This window comes from Cynocephalus volans, chromosome 16 (genome assembly GCF_027409185.1).
Source record: "Cynocephalus volans isolate mCynVol1 chromosome 16, mCynVol1.pri, whole genome shotgun sequence".
In the NCBI taxonomy this organism is placed as follows: Eukaryota; Metazoa; Chordata; class Mammalia; order Dermoptera; family Cynocephalidae; genus Cynocephalus; species Cynocephalus volans.
Window position 1 is genome coordinate 46529444 of NC_084475.1, and position 19962 is coordinate 46549405.

At 39.6% G+C, this 19962-nt stretch overlaps 1 protein-coding gene across 4 annotated transcripts in view; it reads right to left on the reverse strand.

The window, feature by feature from the left end:
* The window catches only part of GLIS3 (GLIS family zinc finger 3), a 450792-nt gene that overhangs the window by 106947 nt on the left and 323883 nt on the right, over positions 1-19962 (reverse strand). For all 4 annotated transcript variants that reach the window (XM_063081158.1, XM_063081159.1, XM_063081160.1 and 1 more), the window contains one exon: positions 2143-2304. In XM_063081158.1, coding sequence (XP_062937228.1) covers positions 2143-2304 — 162 coding nt within the window. The remainder of the gene's footprint in view (positions 1-2142; positions 2305-19962) is intronic.

The window sequence follows — 19962 nt, forward strand, 5'->3', positions numbered from 1 at the left end:
ACCGCTGTACTGGTCATTTTATGTCACATTACCTAAACTTCAAATGACATGGTATGCTTCAGCAAACTATATATTTCATTATTTTCCATCTGTACTGTATAATTACTTCCCCTGTATAGATACTAAGACGATAATACAGAAATGAATTAAAACCCTTTCAGTGTTAGGATTATGAACTCAGTAATAGTCATGGGAAAACCATTTTCCTATAAGTAAAGAATCCATTTAGTTGAAGATAGATACTTTATCCAAAATTCTGACAGCATTAGCCTAGGAGTGCTTAACGAAAGAAATGTTTTTCAAGCAACTACAGTTTGCTTTTTAAAACAACTGTTTAATTTCTATATGATTTTTAAAAGGCTTACTAATTTGTTAAATGTAGTAAAAATTTAAACAGGAGCTTGTTTGCAGCTTAAAAAAAATGATGGTTTTAAAAGATTTAATAGAGAAATAATTTTTTTAAAATAGCTGAATTTTAAAAGCTAGTGCATTGAACTAAAATCACAAAATTATTATCTTGGGTAGCTTTCCTCAGTAGTTTTTGAAAAATACATATTTTTTAAAATTCTATAATGATTTTTGAAAGTGCTCTTAGTTTGATTAACTAAAATCAGCTCCAAGCAAAGAAGGGTATTGTAAAACCATAACTCTTGGCCTCACAATAGTTCATTCAAACTACAGATAAATAGCTAGAGGAGAAGCAATTTCTCATGACAATCATGTCTCGTGAGTGTTCATTCTTCCATGATAAAGTTTAATGACAATTTGGAAAATATATTGGATTTTACCTAGACTATTTTAGGCACAACAAAATAGGGCACTTTAACATAATTTATTCTTTTTTCCTTTTAAAAATCCCAATATTTTCCAAATTTGTTCATTTAATATTCTGTTCCATTGGTCCTAAAATCACTGAATTCAATTCAGTGAGAGCAGAAAGGGTTCATCCTACACCCATATTGCTCTAATTATATTTCAGATATTTACTAGGCAAACCATCACATTTATGTATATTAGGAGATAATTCTGTTTAGAAAGGTTATGTGACATATAGCTAAAGTGACTTCTATCAATATGACTAATCGAAACTAATATAAAAATTTAATAAATATGTCAACTATAACATCAGAAGAATCTTAAATATGTATGAGAAGGTGTGTAGAAATAACAGTATCTTTTCAAAATTCAAACTCTGGTGCAGTTTAATAATAGACATCAGAATGTTAACACTGAAAAAGTACTGTCATGAATACATTATTTGCAAGAACGTGGGATGAGATCTGTGATGTGTATAATACATTTATCCTGACGGCTTTAAGTGAAGTGAAATTACATAGAGTCAACCTGGCCTCATGTAAGAAAAATGGCATCAAAACCTGAGAAATGCAAAGGAGGGTTATCAATATAACTGAGAAAAATAAAAGACAAGAGTCAAAGAAAAGGCATTTGCGAATGAGCAAAATGTTGCAGCATTAAGGGAGTTAAGGTTGTAATAATGAAAATTGATTGTTCTCATAGGATTGATGTTGAAGGATATGTGGCTGTTAACACATAGGAAGCGTGATGAAACTGAACCCTTGGGAAAGATTTGCTGTTTCTTTTTAGATCGCTTGAAGGTGAAAATACCAAGTGGTTTCCACAGCAAAAGGCCAGATTCATTCTCAAAAACCATGTCAGCCGCAAAGTTCTTACATCAAGAAGGAAAGAACCAGGGTAAAAACAAAAAGCAACAAACAAACGAACCAAAAATGCTTCATATTTCTAGCAATAGCATGCATGATCTATTTTAATATGTTTTGATGTCTGAATACTTATTTTAATGCCCAACCTCTAGTGGTCATTCTCTGCACTAAAATCTACTACATCACACATTCTAAACTGATTTTGCTTTGTATACAGAAGTGATCAAACACCGCCTTTGTCCCACAAAGCTGTAATATTTAGAATAACTTGCGACTACATTAAAATGAAACAGCCAAACAGGGCCCCTTCTGGCCCTTTACCAGGTTCCACTGCTGCCCTTGGCATTGTCCCTGTAACCTGCAGAGCATAAAGCAAACACTTTCACCATCCCTCTATCAAACAGGCACTTCCTCACACCGGGGCTTTAGGCTGGCAGTTGGAAAGCTCCTGCCATCTTACAGTGTCCAGATGCGTCCTCTGGTGTTTGGCGCGGTCGCTGGAGTTACTGAACGCCTTCTGACAGCCCGGATGCTGGCACAAATAGGGCTTCTCGCCTGTGTGGCTCCGCAAGTGAATCTTGAGATTTTCAAGCCTTGAAAAGGCCTTTTTGCAGCCTTCAAACTGCAGAAAGAAAACAATTTTGGGTTGTTAAGAAGAACCTTGAATGCTTGAGTCTGGGGGACAGGAAAAAAATATGTCCTTACTTTGTACTTGGCCTAAAACAATAAAATAAAATGAAATCCAAACAGTAACAAATATTGCTTCTAAAAATATCCATAATACGGTTTATGTGAACTGCATTTTTCCACTGAATATACATGTCACTTTCCATACCAGATTTGGGTCCCAAACTGATTTCTGTGATTACTTATGTCAGAGAAAATTTGCTGTGAGCCATCTGGCTCAGTTAATAAAAATACAGTAATGTGTCTTAAAGATTTATTAAAAAATTAACACACTTTTCCATTTCCAAATTGGTCTAAATTGAAGGATCTAGGAAGGAAGAAACTTTCTGACAACTAATAAACTAACAAGAAAAATCAGAGTAATATATGAGAAAAAAAGAGAATTGAAGACCCAGGAGTCCAGGATGAACAAGGCATGTGTTTACTAGATCAATATGATCACGAACTTCCTTAACCAAATTTTAGGATTTTTTTCATCTCCCAAAAGAGTGACCATGTTAACATATAGGCTGATGTCAAGCCTAATGAGACAAAGTTTTTAACACACTTTTTAAAAAAGGAACTGGAAGACAGGCAACTGATTTATTGCCAAATCATTTTTCAAATAAAGTGATAGTTTAATCTTCTTTATTTTCCAGAAATTTTGTTATCTAATTCATGAAGAGAAGAACTGAAAATGAAGGGCTAAAGATTTCAACACACGAGTCATTGGTTTGTCAATAATATTTATTTACAGTAACATTTACTTAATATAGTCTGTGGGCAAAATGTCATCTACTATTGTAGGGACAAAGTGATTCCAATACTTGAAGTAACAATCTAATAAACAAAATGTGTTAGAGAAAGCCTATAAATGAAGCAGAAAGGTGAGATAGGGATTTATCTTTTAATTGTCTCGGGTGCCGAGCCCCAGAATATTTCTGCTGCTTTGACAGTTTTAATCCTATTTGAGTTCCCACTGGACGGGAAACTTAGAAATATGGAAAACCTACAAGAAAAAAGCATAATATGCTTAGAGCACTCAAGAAAGGTCACTTCTTAGAGAGGAATGTGGGGGGTCAGGGTGGAATAGGACAGAATAGAAGTGGATTTCCATTCAAAATTAGCAAGAATAACTCAACCTTGCTGCAAGAAATTTTGTAAAACTCCTTGGTTCTGTTAGTTATTACAACAGATGGTGGAGGACATTGTTCATGAAGGATGATCCAGAGCTGGCCAGGTTTGGGTTATTGGAATTTTCATCTTTAAGTAAAGGATGAACTAAGTAGGAAGAATTATCAAACATGTCATAATTCCATCTATTTAAGTGGTCCAGATTTTGCACGCTGAAGTATTTTAAGAAATTTATGAAAGTGGCACTTATTTTTGATTGAGAGTTATACATGTTTCACAGACATATGTTGGTTTATTTCAATTTTGATATTTTGCTTAAAATAATTTTGGTGTTTTCCTGATTTCTATTTCACATAAAAATAAATTTAGCCTGAACAGAAGATGAATGCTGACGAAATAACTACTTTTTCTCAGCAGAGCAAAAGGCATACGATGCCATGTCGCTAGAGGGAGAGAGGAGTTAAGTGGTTCATTTCCACAGGTTTTCAAGTTTGAGAATAAAGGGACTCAAAATTAACCCCCAATTCATAGCTAAGGCCAACCAAACCTCTATTTTTAAGGTTCTTTCTGAACGTCTACTCACAGCAAACTCTTGGAGTTCAGTTTATTTTACTTGGAATCACCTGGTGGACCACATGTAGCTCTGAAATGAGCTTGTGGTTTTGGACATGCCAAGCCTGGAGCCTAGTTCTTAGCAAGGCTCTTTTGTAGGGTGGATTCCTTCTGGGGCCTGCTCCAGGGGTGCATACCCAGACCTGGGTAGGCCCCCATATCCACTCCCCTCCACATTTGTCTCGGATCTTGGTCAGAGAGAAAGTTGTATTGTTTTGGCACCAGCATGGGAGTGGAGAACTACTTTAGAATAGATTGATGAGGTTTCTGTGAATACTGAATAAAACAAGAGCCCTGGTTCTACCATAGAGTGATTAGAAGGATCCCAGACACACACTAGACTAATTCAAACTGTCCATGTGGGTTAGACATAAACTGTATGTAGACTAGCGTTTCCAGGGTCTTTCCAGCTAAGTGTCTATGTGTCTGTCCAGTTAAAACAATTAATTGCTATTATTACTATTAACAGAAGCAATAACAAAACACCAAAGGGCTCACTAAATTCCAAGCAAATCAACATCTTGGAACATCCTGACCATTTTTAAATAGCAAAGATGGAGGAAAATATGAGCACCCCAAAATGGAAACAAGAACATGATCTGTGGATTATTGGTTCAAGATGGCGGCGGCTGCGGAGGCTAGTGTGGAGTATCTGAGGTGGAAAAGGAGGCCACTGGGCCTCAGGCAGCAGGGAAACTTGTGGACATTCCTCTCGCCATCTCTTAAGGGAGGACCGCTGCTGCTGGACGGTCGTGGGGGGTGACCGCCACTTTGCCCCCGGCAGGAGAGGCTGCCTCATTTACAGGCAACAGCTTTGAAGTGTGGAGCAGGAAAAGAACTGTTTCTTAGCTGCAAAAGCGAGTCTCAAAACAGGGAACACGGCGCTAGGGCTGCTGTGGATGCAGCCAGGATCCCGGAGACCGGGGCCGCGCTGAAGGCGGCCAGCTGCCCTATTCAGGATTCGAGGTTTCAGGCCGGCATTGAAGAAGATTCCTGGGAGCGCCCGAGCCGCGCCGCGACTGAACAGCCCGAGGCGGCAGCGGCTGAGATCGGGGAAGGCAGCAAACCAGAGACAGAGTGAGCGCCCGACCTGGCACAGCACTGTGAGTGACCCCTGGCACAGCTCTGTTCGGGGGGTGGATGCCCACGCGGCTCCCGCCTGCACCACCAGCCCACTCACTGCACGGTGCTGCCTCCATTTTCCCAGGTGCGGGCAGCCCCGCCCCCTCGGCCATCACTGAGCCCTCAAACTTGCTTGGCCTGGCGCAGGGCTTTCTGGAGCCTGCGGACCGGCCTCCTCTCCCACTCCCTCCGCGGTTCTCTGGTGGGGCTGGTGGCGGGGGGCGTCCCAGACCAGTGTCGGGAGGGCAAGAAAGTACGGGCGGGCCGACTGTCACTCCACCACACCCTGGACTCCGGCCCCAGGTAAACTCCCTGTTACTGGGAGGCAGATACTATCTCTGCGGCCTCCAGTTTGGAAAAAAGCCTAACGAATTTCTGGTTGGGAATAGTGTGGTAGGAGAGTTCCCAGGTCCACTTGAACCTGCTGGAGAGCAGGCTGCAGGTGGGCGCTAGACTCGGTTTATACCGGGGGTGATAAAAAGGTGAACAAGACTCGAGAAAGATCTACATAGTGCTACAAAGGCACCCAGAGAGACCGGTCGTCTGTGCCTAGCAGAAACCTGGTAGACTTCCTGGGCGAGGCGGTGCCGAGCAAGGTCTTGAAGGCCCAGCTGATAGACGAGGGGTGCAGAAGACACGCCCCAGCCCAGCACAGTGTGCACAGAGGGGGGAGACGTGCGGCCAGGGAGGCAGAGACTCGACAGAAACCACACACCCGGTGGGGTCGCCACTGCACGATCTAACAGCCTGGGCCAGAGCACACGGAACAGGGAGAAGTCCTGCACAGGAAGTGAAAGCTCAACAGAGATCACACACCCTGTGGTACGTGATCCACCAGCCCAGCAGAGCCCAAGCTGACCAGAAAGGCAGCTCCCCGGAGAAGCCCAAGACCCGAGGCAACCACACACACAAGGCACTAGAGGCCAACTGAGCAGTCACGGAGGCAGCCATACGAAATTGGCAACCACAGCAACATCCTAGTTAGTCATTAGTCTCAAACCGGTGGACTGTGAAACTCCCTGCAACAATGAATAAACACCAAAAAAAAGATACCAGAAATACAAAAAATCAAGAAAGTACACCACCAAAAGTTAATAAATCTCAAACGCTAGATTCTATAGAACAAGAAGCCCTTGAAATGACTGACAAGGAATTTCGAGTGATAATTCTAAGGAAACTGAATGAGATACAAGAAAACTCAGCTAGACATCATGATGAAATGAGGAAAAGTATACAGGATCTGAAAGAGGAAATGTACAAGGAAATCAATGTCCTGAAAAAAAATGTAGCAGAACTTGCTGAACTAAAGAAGTTATTCAGCGAAATAAAAAACACAACGGAGAGTTTAACCAGCAGGCTTGTCGAAGTTGAAGAGAGAACCTCTGAACTTGAAGATGGGCTGTTTGAAATAACACAAGCAGACAAAAAGAAAGAAAAAAGAATCAAGGACATGGAAGAAAATCTGAGAGAGATATCAGACAACCTTAAGCGATCAAATATCCGAGTCATGGGTATTCCAGAAGGGGAGGAAAATGGAGATTCCATTGAAAACATATTCAACAAAATAGTGGCAGAAAACTTCCCAGGTATAGGAAAAATCACAGATCTTCAGATCCAGGAAGCTCAACGATCTCCAAATGTATTCAACCCAAAAAGACCTTCTCCAAGACATGTCATAGTCAAATTGGCAAAACTCAGAGACAAAGAGAGAATCTTAAAAGCTGCAAGAGAGAAGCGTCAAATCACCTATAAGGGAGCCCCAATCAGGTTAACATCAGACTTCTCATCACAAACCCTAAAAGCTAGAAAGGAATGGGATGATATTTTCAAAATACTAAAAGACAAAGATTGCCAGCCAAGAATACTCTACCCTGCAAGGCTATCCTTCCGAAATGAGGGGCAAATAGTATATTTCTCAGACAAACAAAAACTGCGAGAGTTCACTACCACACGACCACCCTTACAAGAAATCCTCAAGGGAGTACTGGGTTTGGTTCCTGAAAAATAACTACCACTGCCATAAAAACCCAAGAAAAATCAATACCCACTAGTATAATAAAAATGGCATTCATGAAGAGAAAACAAGCTAACAAAAACACTATCTACAACGCAAGGAAGCAACAAACACAGAAAACAAACAGTAAATCAGAAAGCAAGGAACAAAGGGCTGAGCCCGTGGCGCACTCGGTAGCGTGCTGCGCTAGCAGCGCGGCGACGCTCCCGCCGCCGCGGGTTCAGATCCTATATAAGGATGAGCGGTGCACTCCCTGGCTGAGCGCCGGTCACGAAAAAAAAAAAAAAAAAAAAAAAAAAAAAGAAAGCAAGGAACAAAAGACACCTAGGACAACCAAACAACCAATAAAATGCTAGGAATAAATCAACACCTTTCAATAACAACTCTTAATGTAAAAGGCTTAAATTCCCCAATTAAAAGACACAGACTGGCTGACTGGATCAAAAAGCAGGACCCAACTATTTGCTGCCTACAAGAGACCCACCTCACCCATAAAGATTCACACAGACTAAGAGTGAAAGGATGGAAAAAGATTTACCATGCAAACAGAAAAGAAAAACGAGCTGGAGTAGCTATTCTTATATCTGACAAAATAGACTTTAAACTAAAAACCATAAAAAGAGACAATGAGGGACACTACTTAATGATAAAAGGACTGATCCATCAAGAAGACATAACAATCATAAATATGTACGCACCCAATGTTGGAGCAGCCAGATTTATAAAACAAACTCTATTAGACCTAAAGAAGGAAATTGACACTAATACCATAATAGCAGGGGACCTGAACACCCCACTGTCAATATTAGACAGATCATCTAGGCAAAGAATCAGTAGAGAAACACAAGATCTAAACAAGACTCTAGACCAATTGGAATTGGCAGATATCTACAGAACATTCCACCCAACAACCTCAGAATATTCATTCTTCTCATCAGCACATGGATCATTCTCCAGGATAGATCACATATTAGGTCACAAATCAAGTCTCAATAAATTCAAAAAAATTGGAATTATCCCATGTATCTTCTCAGACCACAATGGATTAAAACTAGAAATTAATAACAAACAAAACTCTGGAAACTATACAAACACATGGAAATTAAACAGCATTCTACTTAATGACATATGGGTCCAAGAAGAAATCAAGCAGGAAATCAAAAAGTTTATTGAAACTAATGAAAACAATGATACATCATACCAAAACCTGTGGGATACTGCAAAAGCAGTATTGAGGGGAAAATTTATTGCATTAAACGCTCACTTCAGAAGAATGGAAAGATGGCAAGTGAACAACCTAACACTTCACCTTAAAGAACTAGAAAAACAAGAACAAGCCAATCCTAAAGTTAGCAGACGGAAAGAAATCATTAAGATCAGAGCAGAACTGAATGAAATTGAAAACCAAAAAACAATTCAAAAGATCAACGAATCAAAAAGTTGGTTTTTTGAAAAGATAAATAAAATTGACAAACCATTAGCATGGCTAACAAAAAAAAGAAGAGAGAAGACTCAAATAACAAAAATTAGAAATGAAAAAGGCGATATTACAACTGATTCATCTGAAATACAAGGAATCATTCGAGACTACTATAAACAACTATACACCAACAAATTTGAAAATCTGGAGGAAATGGATAAATTTCTGGACACACACAAGCTCCCAAAACTGAACCATGAAGACGTAGAAAATTTGAACAGACCAATAACAATAAAGGAGATTGAAGCTGTTATCAGAAGGCTCCCAACAAAGAAAAGCCCAGGACCAGATGGATTCACAGCAGAATTTTACCAAACATTCAAAGAGGAATTGACACCGATTCTTTACAAACTATTCCAAAAGATTGAAATGGACACAAATCTCCCAAACTCATTCTATGAAGCAAACATTATCCTGATACCAAAACCAGGTAAAGATATAACCAAAAAAGAAAACTACAGGCCAATATCCTTGATGAATATAGATGCAAAAATCCTCACTAAAATACTAGCAAACAGAATACAGCAACACATACGAAAAATTATTCATCACGATCAAGTGGGATTCATCCCAGGGATGCAAGGTTGGTTCAACATACGCAAATCAATAAATGTGATACACCATATTAATAAACTCAAACACAAGGACCATATGATCATCTCTATAGATGCTGAAAAAGCATTCGATAAAGTTCAGCACTCATTCATGACAAAGACCCTCTATAAGTTAGGTATAGAGGGAAAGTATCTCAACATAATTAAAGCCATATATGCCAAGCCCACTGCCAATATCATCCTGAATGGGGAAAAGCTGAAAGCTTTTCCTTTAAGAACAGGAACTAGACAAGGATGCCCACTCTCACCACTCCTATTCAACATAGTGTTGGAAGTACTAGCCAGAGCAATCAGAGAAGGGAAGGAAATAAAGGGCATCCAGATTGGAAAAGATGAAGTCAAACTGTCCCTGTTTGCAGATGACATGATCCTATATATCGAACAGCCTAAAACCTCTACAAAAAAACTGCTGGAATTGATAAATGATTTCAGCACAGTAGCAGGATACAAAATCAACACACAAAAATCAGTAGCATTTCTTTTCTCCAATAGTGAACATGCAGAAAGAGAAATCAAGAAAGCCTGCCCATTTACAATAGCCACCAAAAAATTAAAATACTTAGGAATTGAGTTAACCAAGGAGGTGAAAAATCTCTATAACGAGAACTACAAACCACTGCTGAGAGAAATTAGAGAGGATACAAGAAGATGGAAAGATATTCCATGCTCTTGGATTGGAAGAATCAACATAGTGAAAATGTCCATACTACCCAAAGTGATATACAAATTCAATGCAATCCCCATCAAAATTCCAAAGACATTTTTCTCAGAAATGGAAAAAACTATTCAGACATTTATATGGAGCAATAAAAGACCACGCATAGCCAAAGCAATGCTGAGCAAAAAAAATAAAGCTGGAGGCATAACACTACCTGACTTTAAGCTATACTACAAAGCTATAATAACCAAAACAGTATGGTACTGGCATAAAAACAGACACACTGACCAATGGAATAGAATAGAGAATCCAGAAATCAACCCACACACTTACTGCCATCTGATCTTTGACAAAGGCACCAAGCCTATTCACTGGGGAAGGGACTGCTTCTTCAGCAAATGGTGCTGGGATAACTGGATATCCATATGCAGGAGAATGAAACTAGATCCATACCTCTCACCATATACTAAAATCAACTCAAAATGGATTAAGGATTTAAATATACACCCTGAAACAATAAAGCTTCTTAAAGAAAACATAGGAGAAACACTTCAGGAAATAGGACTGGGCACAGACTTCATGAATATGACCCCAAAAGCACGGGCAACCAAAGGAAAAATAAACAAATGGGATTATATCAAACTAAAAAGCTTCTGCACAGCAAAAGAAACAATTAAAAGAGTTAAAAGACAACCAACAGAGTGGGAGAAAATATTTGCAAAATATACATCTGACAAAGGATTAATATCCAGAATATATAAGGAACTCAAACAACTTTACAAGAAGAAAACAAGCAACCCAATTAAAAAATGGGCAGAAGAGCTAAGTAGGCATTTCTCTAAGGAAGATATCCAAATGGCCAACAGACATATGAATAAATGCTCAACATCACTCAGCATCCGGGAAATGCAAATCAAAACCACATTGAGATACCATCTAACCCCAGTTAGGATGGCTAAAATCCAAAAGACTATGAACGATAAATGCTGGCGAGGCTGCGGAGAAAAAGGAACTCTCATACATTGTTGGTGGGACTGCAAAATGGTGCAGCCTCTATGGAAAATGGTATGGAGGTTCCTTAAACAATTGCAAATAGATCTACCATACGACCCAGCTATCCCACTGTTGGGAATATACTCAGAGGAATGGAAATCATCAAGTCGAAGGTATACCTGTTCCCCAATGTTTATCGCAGCACTCTTTACAATAGCCAAGAGTTGGAACCAGCCCAAATGCCCATCATCAGATGAGTGGATACGGAAAATGTGGTACATCTACACAATGGAATACTACTCAGCTATAAAAACGAATGAAATACTGCCATTTGCAACAACATGGATGGACCTTGAGAGAATTATATTAAGTGAAACAAGTCAGGCACAGAAAGAGAAATACCACATGTTCTCACTTATTGGTGGGAGCTAAAAATTAATATATAAATTCACACACACACACACACACACACACACACACACACACACACACAAAACCGGGGGAGGGGGGGAAGATATAACAACCACAATTATTTGAAGTTGATATGACAAGCAAACAGAAAGGACATTGTTGGGGGGGTGGGGGGGAGGGAGAAGGGAGGGAGAGGTTTTGGTGACGGGGAGCAATAATCAGCCACAATGTATATCGACAAAAAAAAAAAAAAAAAAAAAGAACATGATCTGTGAAATAATGAAATTCCAGCTGATATCCCATGTCTCTACTGCACAAGAAAGGCCAGATGATAACAGCGCAGCATTACAGTATTTTCAGGGGAAAGGATTCAGAGTGAAGGGCTTGACCTCACTGAGCTGTATGAATAAAGGCAGGAGAAAGGCGATTTCACATGTGCAGGAGCTTGTACCCCACACCGCCCACTCACTCTTGTGGAGAAATCCACATGGAGAAACCATGAACCCAAGACCAGTAAAATCAGGCACTAAAGGACTGACAAATGGCGTGGTGGGGGCCAAACACTCAACGCCTCACAGGGGTGTGGGGGGCACCACACCCGAATGAACTTGTCACACTGGCGATTCTCCAAGAAGAGGAAGGAGGTGCTGTTCATTTCTCTAACTTGAAAGCAAACAATTTTATAATGAATCATTATCATTCATTAAGGGAATAACCCTGTAATTCAGCACAAGAATTTCCTCTCCCTCGGGCAGTTTTACCCCTAGATTTACAAGTTCAATGAAATGCAAATGTATTAAAAATAAACTGACACTTAGGTTAGGCTTACAAAAGATTGTTACAAAATAAACCAAAACTGAATTCTCTGGGTGTTTGAGCAAATGGATGCCTTTTATCCTTCTTATTTTTTTCTTGTTTCCCGAATCTTTAACGAGCACATCTCACACCTTGTAAATGAACATCTAAGTTTAGTGAAGCAAAGACCATTAGGAGTGTTTCTTTGGGTCTGGCCAGAGGCTTTCTTTCTCATTGAGGTTCCTCCAGTGCAAGATCCATCCTGAGATCTAAAGAAATTGTCAACTGACCGCTCATGTCACAGCCACCAACCAATTCCTACATAAAAATTGACCAATAGTCTAGTCTCAGGTCCTCTGCCTCCTGGGCTGGCTGTGGAATCATGAACCCAAGACCCAGTGATACACAATTGAATCCTCAGGTTCCTGAGGTTGTCCAAGTTTCAAACACAGAACATATACAGGAAGACAAAAAAGTCAACAAACAAACTCTCAGAGTCCAAGGGGGAAGCAGAAAGAGGAAAACTGGAACTACAAAAGAGAGACGAACACCTGGCAGTAATGCAGAGGGCAGTGGGGGTGGAAAAGGGGTCTGGTGTTCATTGAGCATTTATTCTGTGCCAAGGTCCTTGCTAGGAATTTGTCCCTATTTTAGCAATTTTATCTAAATAGCATTCTCCCCCTTCCCTTCACTCACGTGGAGATGGAAGCAAGGTCAATGTGTATTATGGGCAGGTTGCATATACTGATGAACCCCAAGCAGTAGTTCTCAAAAACGCGGTTCCTGGACCACCAGCATCAATATCACCTGGGAAATACAAATTCCCTGACCCCACTCCAGACAGAATCAGAGCTCAAGGGTGGGGCCCAGCCTTCCAAGTGTTCAGCCCTCCAGGAGATTCTGAGGAACCCTTCAGTGTGAGCGGGGAGCTAGGGAATGCCATTCATACTATAATCAGTGTCCATTTTCTTACAAAAATCTTCTGACAGAAATAAAGTGTTTTGCAGAATTCACTCATTTCTAATTCAGACGAGAGTCATGTGGACTAGCATAGCAGCAGCTATCTGAGGACCAAAAAGAAAGATCTCTTTTCTAGGGAAGGGCTGGGTTATCCCTGTTCACACAGCAAATGGGACAAAATCCCAGAATGCTAATCTCTTACTAGAGATTCTTTAAACTCCTGGCTTTTTAATATGCTACCAGGCAGATGTCTGGTTCTGAAATAGGTATGCCCACAAGTATCCCATGGCCTCCTGACCAACAAAACATTCCACATTTCTATTGCCTATTACATTCTGCTGTTGAGGAAAAGCGCTAAAGGGGAGGCCATTGTTTTTCCACTTGTATATTTCAGTGGCTTTAACGACACATATGAGAACAGTGCATGAAACCATAAGTGATAGAATTTTAAATCTCATGTGTTTTGAAAATACTGCACTGCCTGAAGCCTCACTCTGGGAAAAATATCTTTAACTCTGAAGCTGTTTTCAAGTGACAAACTTTAATTAGAAAGTTTAAGCTGCCTCAAACCTAAAGAACCTTAGCTTGCACCACTTTGCTAATTTAGAAGATTATGTCATATTTAAAGAATCAAAACTGGACTGTAATCACCATCTATATATATTAGCTTGATTACAAATTGTTGACATTCAATGGCATTAAGATGACCTTTGAAATATTACTTTCCCTTTCTATTAGAGGCTTTTGTGTAAGGTTCTAAAAATGAAAGGCTCATTAGACACCATTAAAATAGGATTTATTCCATATGTGTAACCAATAATCAAGTAGACTATTACTCCCTCCCCTAATCAGCTACTTAGAGTGCTGAGACGCCTAAGTTCGTATCCAAAGCAGTAAAAACAGCAAACATTTCCTGATCAGGTTTCTATACCATAGTTAATGTCAACAAAACCCAAACAGAAAGGAGTCCATGATGCTGGACACACTTTTTAAAAATATACATTTAATTTCAATTAAGGCTCAGTGTTTACGACCTTGGAGGTATATGCTTTTACAATTTCATCAGTCAAGACTAATTAATCCCATTAGTGATGGCTGATGCTGTGATATGCAGCAAGAATTGACTGATGAATTATATGCTAGTTTACTTCTCCACACACAGCCCAAAGACAACAGAGATGACAGGTGCTAGTGGAAAGGTCAGCAAATATTTCTTAAATGCCTTGGATACAGTCAAGGTGACTTCCACAATCAGTCCGAGTTTGAGTTCACTTGAATCAAGCACATACCTTCAAAAGGTGTAAATAAAAGATTACTTCTGCTGTGACTCAGAAAGAGATGACCAAAGGAACAGCTGAGGGCCACCTTACACACCTGAAAAGAGGTGTGAAATCTGATGCATGCATTCAGCTGGGATTTCTTTCTGGAAGTTTCTTCCTAGAGCAGAGCTTCCCAGCTTTATGTGCACATGGATTACCTGGGAGTCTTGTTAAAATGCAGATTCTGATTCAGTAGGTCTGGGGAGGGGCCTGAGATTCTGCATTTTGACAAACTCCCATGTGATACCTTCTAAATGTTGAATGTTCAAAGCTTTGAGAACGAAGCTTCTAGGAATCATTAAGTGACTGTCATGGTGAAAATGTACAGTTGGATGGGATTTTAAAAAGAAGAAACAAAAGAACTAGAGAAAGAACACAAGAATAAAGAAAGGGCTTGCCTCTGATGAAACAAACTGTGGCAGCTTCATCCTTAAGAGTCTGCAACAGTAAAATCTAATTTTAAAATTGAGGTTGAGAAGAAAAAATTTAGGCAGGAGAAAAAGGACAAAGAATCAAAACAGAAAGGCTGCAGCACGTTGGGGCCCTGTAATTTTGTTCCTCCTTCAGCAGACCTGCATTTGGATATAGGGCTTGCCTTGCCCCACTCTTAATATTTACCACATCAGTTTGTAAACAGTGTTACACAAAGGGAGAAAAAGAAAAGAACTCAATTGTGTTGAAGCTTTTAAAAAGTATCTAGTTCAAGAATCCATTACATGGAATAATACGGAATTCCTTCTGCTCTCTGTTTCATTCAGACTAAAAATTCCATAACGAGGACAGAGTACGCCTCTGTGTGCTCTTGCTTTCTGATTTTACGCATTTTGCAGTCAAATCGCCCTCTTGTCCATAATAGAACATCATACCCAGAAGCTTCTGTTTCCTTTCAGTTGCTCAAAGGTAATACCTGATTTTATAACATCGCAAAGGTTCTACCCAGCGTACTAGCAGCCTCACTGGAAAATTATTTAAAGTTGTGATAGGGTTATCCCTGATTAACTTGAGAGTCCTCCTAACTTCAGGGAAATCAGTGCAACCCAAACTGAGTGTCCAAAGGTTCCAGGTGTAGATTTACATTTGCCTCCCCTACAACATTCTTCAGAGTTTCCCTGCTCCTGGGTTTGGCTGGGCAATTGGAGGGGGGAAGAGGCTATGACACTTTGGCTTTGGTGAGTCAACCAATATAGTGCATGCCTCTCATCTGGCATTCTGAAGTGGCCCACAGTCCTCATGTATCCAGATTTTCTGGAACTATAAAAAATGTGGTAGAATTAATATAAAACCCTTTCTGTAATGTTTTCCTAAACTGTAATAGAGTTTTGTTACTGTGCTTTTCCTTGTTATTCTAGTGTACAAAATGAATCTATTAACTAGCTCATAAATGCAACTTTCTGGCTTGTTGTGCTTCTTGGTTTTGATTAAGAAATCTGTATAAAACAAAGGTTACCTAAATGGGCAATATGTATGTGTTTCTTATTGGTTTAAGGCAATTTGTTGCTTTTTTAACATTTTGGGTCATGGGTAGCAGTTAATCCTTAAAAGGGTACTGTAAATGAAGTGGCAAAACAAGTGAGGGTTCAACATAAACAAAGAAAATGGAAAAAAAACTGTTTTTAAGAAGCCACATGACAATGCAGAGAGAATATGTTATTTCTGTGCCAATATTTAAACCATATTAAATTTTTATGGAAATTATCAAGTGTCTGGTTTGTAACAATTGAAAGGAGCTGGGGACAAATGGAAACTCATCATGGGCATTATATTCACAACCGGAAAGAGAATACTCCATTGCAGCATTGATATTTAAGACATATCATATGGCTCTCTCCAGCTATTCAACAAATATAAGGTATCATATATTATTCATCTTGTATCAACACAATGCCAGAAAACTATAATTGCAAGCAAATAATTATTTCTGTGAGAGGGCAAATAATAAAACACTGGCTGGCTGGAAGTTGTGTAAACAAAACAATTTTTGGTGTTGTTATTTATTAGCATTGATTTCATGCAATCTGTGAATATATAGCCACGAGAGCATGTATACTTCAGGGTTTGACAGACTGCAATAAATGCACTTTGATTACATGCCAGTAAAGCAAATATATTTTATGGCTGTGTAATTAGTTCTGCATAAACATACCTGTCTAACCCCATTTTCTTTTACTATAACAATACCACGAACTAGGTAATTTATAAAGCATAGAGGTTTATTTAGCTCACTGTTCTGGAAGCTGGGAAGTCCAAAGGCATAGCAGCAGCCTTTGGTGAGTGCTTTTGTACCGCAACATAACACAGTAGAGAGAAGGAAGGGTAAGTAAGTGCTTGTAAAAAGGGGGCAAAACATGAGAGGTGGCCTTGCCTTGTAACAACCTGCTCTTGAGGTAACTAATCCAGTCCTGCAAGAGTGAGAACTCACACACTCTCATGAGAATTAACCCAGTCCCATGAGAGCAGCATTAGTCCCTCCCCACCACTTAATCACCTCTTACAGGTCCTACCTCACAACACTGCCACACCAGGAACCAAATTTCCAACACATGAATTCTGGGGAACACACTCAAACCATAGTCATACCTAAAAGCAATCAAATTATTTAATTTTCTAGAATGTATAATTCCATAAACATGTGTCTACATAAACACAACACTTCTGTGAAGTTATATATATAATGCATACAAATAAAAGCAACATTCATATGTTTTACTATCTATATTAAAGAAAAGAATTCTTTCAAACTCTTTAAGTACAAGTCAATACACCAAGTGATCAAGTCCCTGCTCCACAAATGCACAGTACACATACTGAGTTTCTTGTACATTGAGCACTTTATTAGGCTCTGGGGATGACACAAAAGAAACTTAATCACCTCAAGTTCAATCCTACCTTTTCAGCATTCATGGTACATTCCACGAGATAGACATATACCCAGAATAAATTTGGATTCTGACACCTGCTCCAACGTTCCCATATTATTTCCTATACACTAAAGGTGAGGTGAACACTGGGGAGACGAGGAAACAAGAGACGTTGGGAAAATCATCTTTTCGATTGTAGGCATTTTTTTTTTTTCTGCATTAAAAAAAAATGTCAGAAGCATTCTCTAAAGCCCTAATTGCTCTAAAAGGTCTGGCTCAGTAATATATTTTCAACTTTCAGAACAGATAAGGATAGATGGAGTAGAAGAGAACTAGTTAAATAAAAGGAAAGGAAAATGAAAAAAACAACAGAATGAGAGAGAGAGACTACATGTCAAAGAAGGGAAGGGAGAGGAAGAACTACAAGTGAGCCCCATGGCTTAGCATATATGTGATCAGGCCTGTCCCCTCTTCACTGTCCCCTCCATCTCTCCCACCTGGGCTCAGGTCCAGCTCATCTGCAGCTCCCTAATTAAGCAGCATGCTGCTCTTTGCCTCTTGCCTTTGCATGTGCTGCTCCCTGTGCCTGGTGGAATCCTACTGACCCCTTAGCTCAGTGCCTCCTCTGGGAAGCCTTCCTTCTGGCTTTCACCAAGGCACAACGGATCAGTCTCCACATAGGCCCTCCACACTTTGCTGCCTTGCTGACACTTGGAGGCACACCAGTTGGATTGTTTGTTTCCTCCATGAGGCTGTGAGCTTTATGAGGACAAGGTACTGAGTCTTATTAATCCTTTTATTGCCAGCACTAGGCACAGTACTTGGCATATACTCTAGCGATCGTAGATTATTTGCTAAATAAAATGCTAAATGAAATGGAGAGAATGAACTCTTTGTAAGAAAGCGTATTGATTTCCTAGATTTTCTTGTGTAGTAAGCTCATTAATTAGGCAGGGCTTGTTACTGCTTATGATGACATCAAACGGTTAACATCGCAAACGCTATAAAATGCATTTATGGGTTTTAATGCTGAATTTTAATGTTCGATAGAACTACTGTAAAATGTACATTTAATTATTTTAACATTTAACCATGTGGGTAAAAATACTAATAACAACATATGGTTGTATTTGTGTGTGTGTGTGAATGTGATGTATTAACTTCTTTATTGATGTTCTGAGAAATTTGTAGCACTACTGGTGAAGTGAGCTGTTTTCCTACCACAACCTTTTCCACATTTGAGCTAAACATATACAGATCCATCGGGAACATATTAGCAATAATTCAAGGCACATAAATGTGTGCCTTCTTCGTACATAAAGAAAAAGAAATTTTTAAATTGCCCTTTAAAAGCTGAGCTAATATGCTCTCAAATATGCCAGGAAAGAGCCTCTCACCAGAGTTTCTTGAAAAAAAAAAAAGATCTTTGGGACTTTGCCCTGAATTTGCCCTGAGTCAAGTATCCCCGAAGAGTAGGTCAAGCAATTTTCCATAATGCCATGTGCCTCTGTCAACCATCCTTTAGCCAGCCTCTCTGAAAGGGAGGCAAAGATTCTAACCCCACATCCCAAGTTATAACTACACTCAGCTACAGAGTTGGTGTTCCGAGTACAGAGGCTGTAGCAAGGCCTTGGCTCCACCTTTCTCACTGGCAGGAGACTTGGCTGCCCAGTAATTAATTGTCTTTGACTGCAAAGATGAGAAATGCTACTGCTTGCCTTCAGTTTTATTAAGAATTGGCATGCTTGTTTTAACAGAGCTAAGCAATATATTTATTTACTATGGTGTTTCCCAAAATGATTGCTGAATTCTGTCATCTCTGACTGAGAAACTGTTTGCGGGCTGCAACAGAATGTATGCTAACATACATACAGCAACACAAACCTCCAAGACAAACTGTTTAAATCAATTTGCTTATCATATGGGCACATAGGTGCAAATATGTGCATATGCACTTGTGGGTACAGCCATGGGCACACTTTAACACTTGCACACATATCCCACACAGATTCTGTAATAAATGTGTGTGTTTAAGATCTGTGTGCAGGGGTGTAGAAGCAAGCATGAATTTGCCAAGAAAGAAAAGGAAATTCACACACGAAGAGAATAATTTACCATAAATTGGCCCACACTGAGTTTATTCCAAAAAACGGAGTGCAAGATGCCAAATTTTTAATGGCTCTTGCTATTCCAGATCTGGCCCTGACAAGCTTTGGAAGAGATGCAAGTAGGCAGGAAAGATGGGATTAAAAAATTACATCTTAAGCCTTTTCACTTTCAAGTGTAAAATTTCCACCACTGCAATAAAGAGAAAGAGGGTGGCAGGGATATTTTCTTGACACTGTGCTTTTCTCAACAAGAACCCATTGATTTCCATTATGCATTGCTTAAATATAAATTCTGTACTTCTTGCTGAAAGTCATCTGTGACTGGTTGCTTAAAAAAGAAGCAGATATGAAAATGATAAAACTCAAAACCATGCATTAGTTCTTGTGGCCATTGCAAAGGCATGATCTCAGCATGGAGCCCCACTGCGGCTCCACAGTCCCAGGACTGACAATCTTTTGTGACCACCCACACCCATATGAGCATATCAAAACCACTCACTCACTTGCTTCCAAAATGCATCACCTCCAGTTCCTTT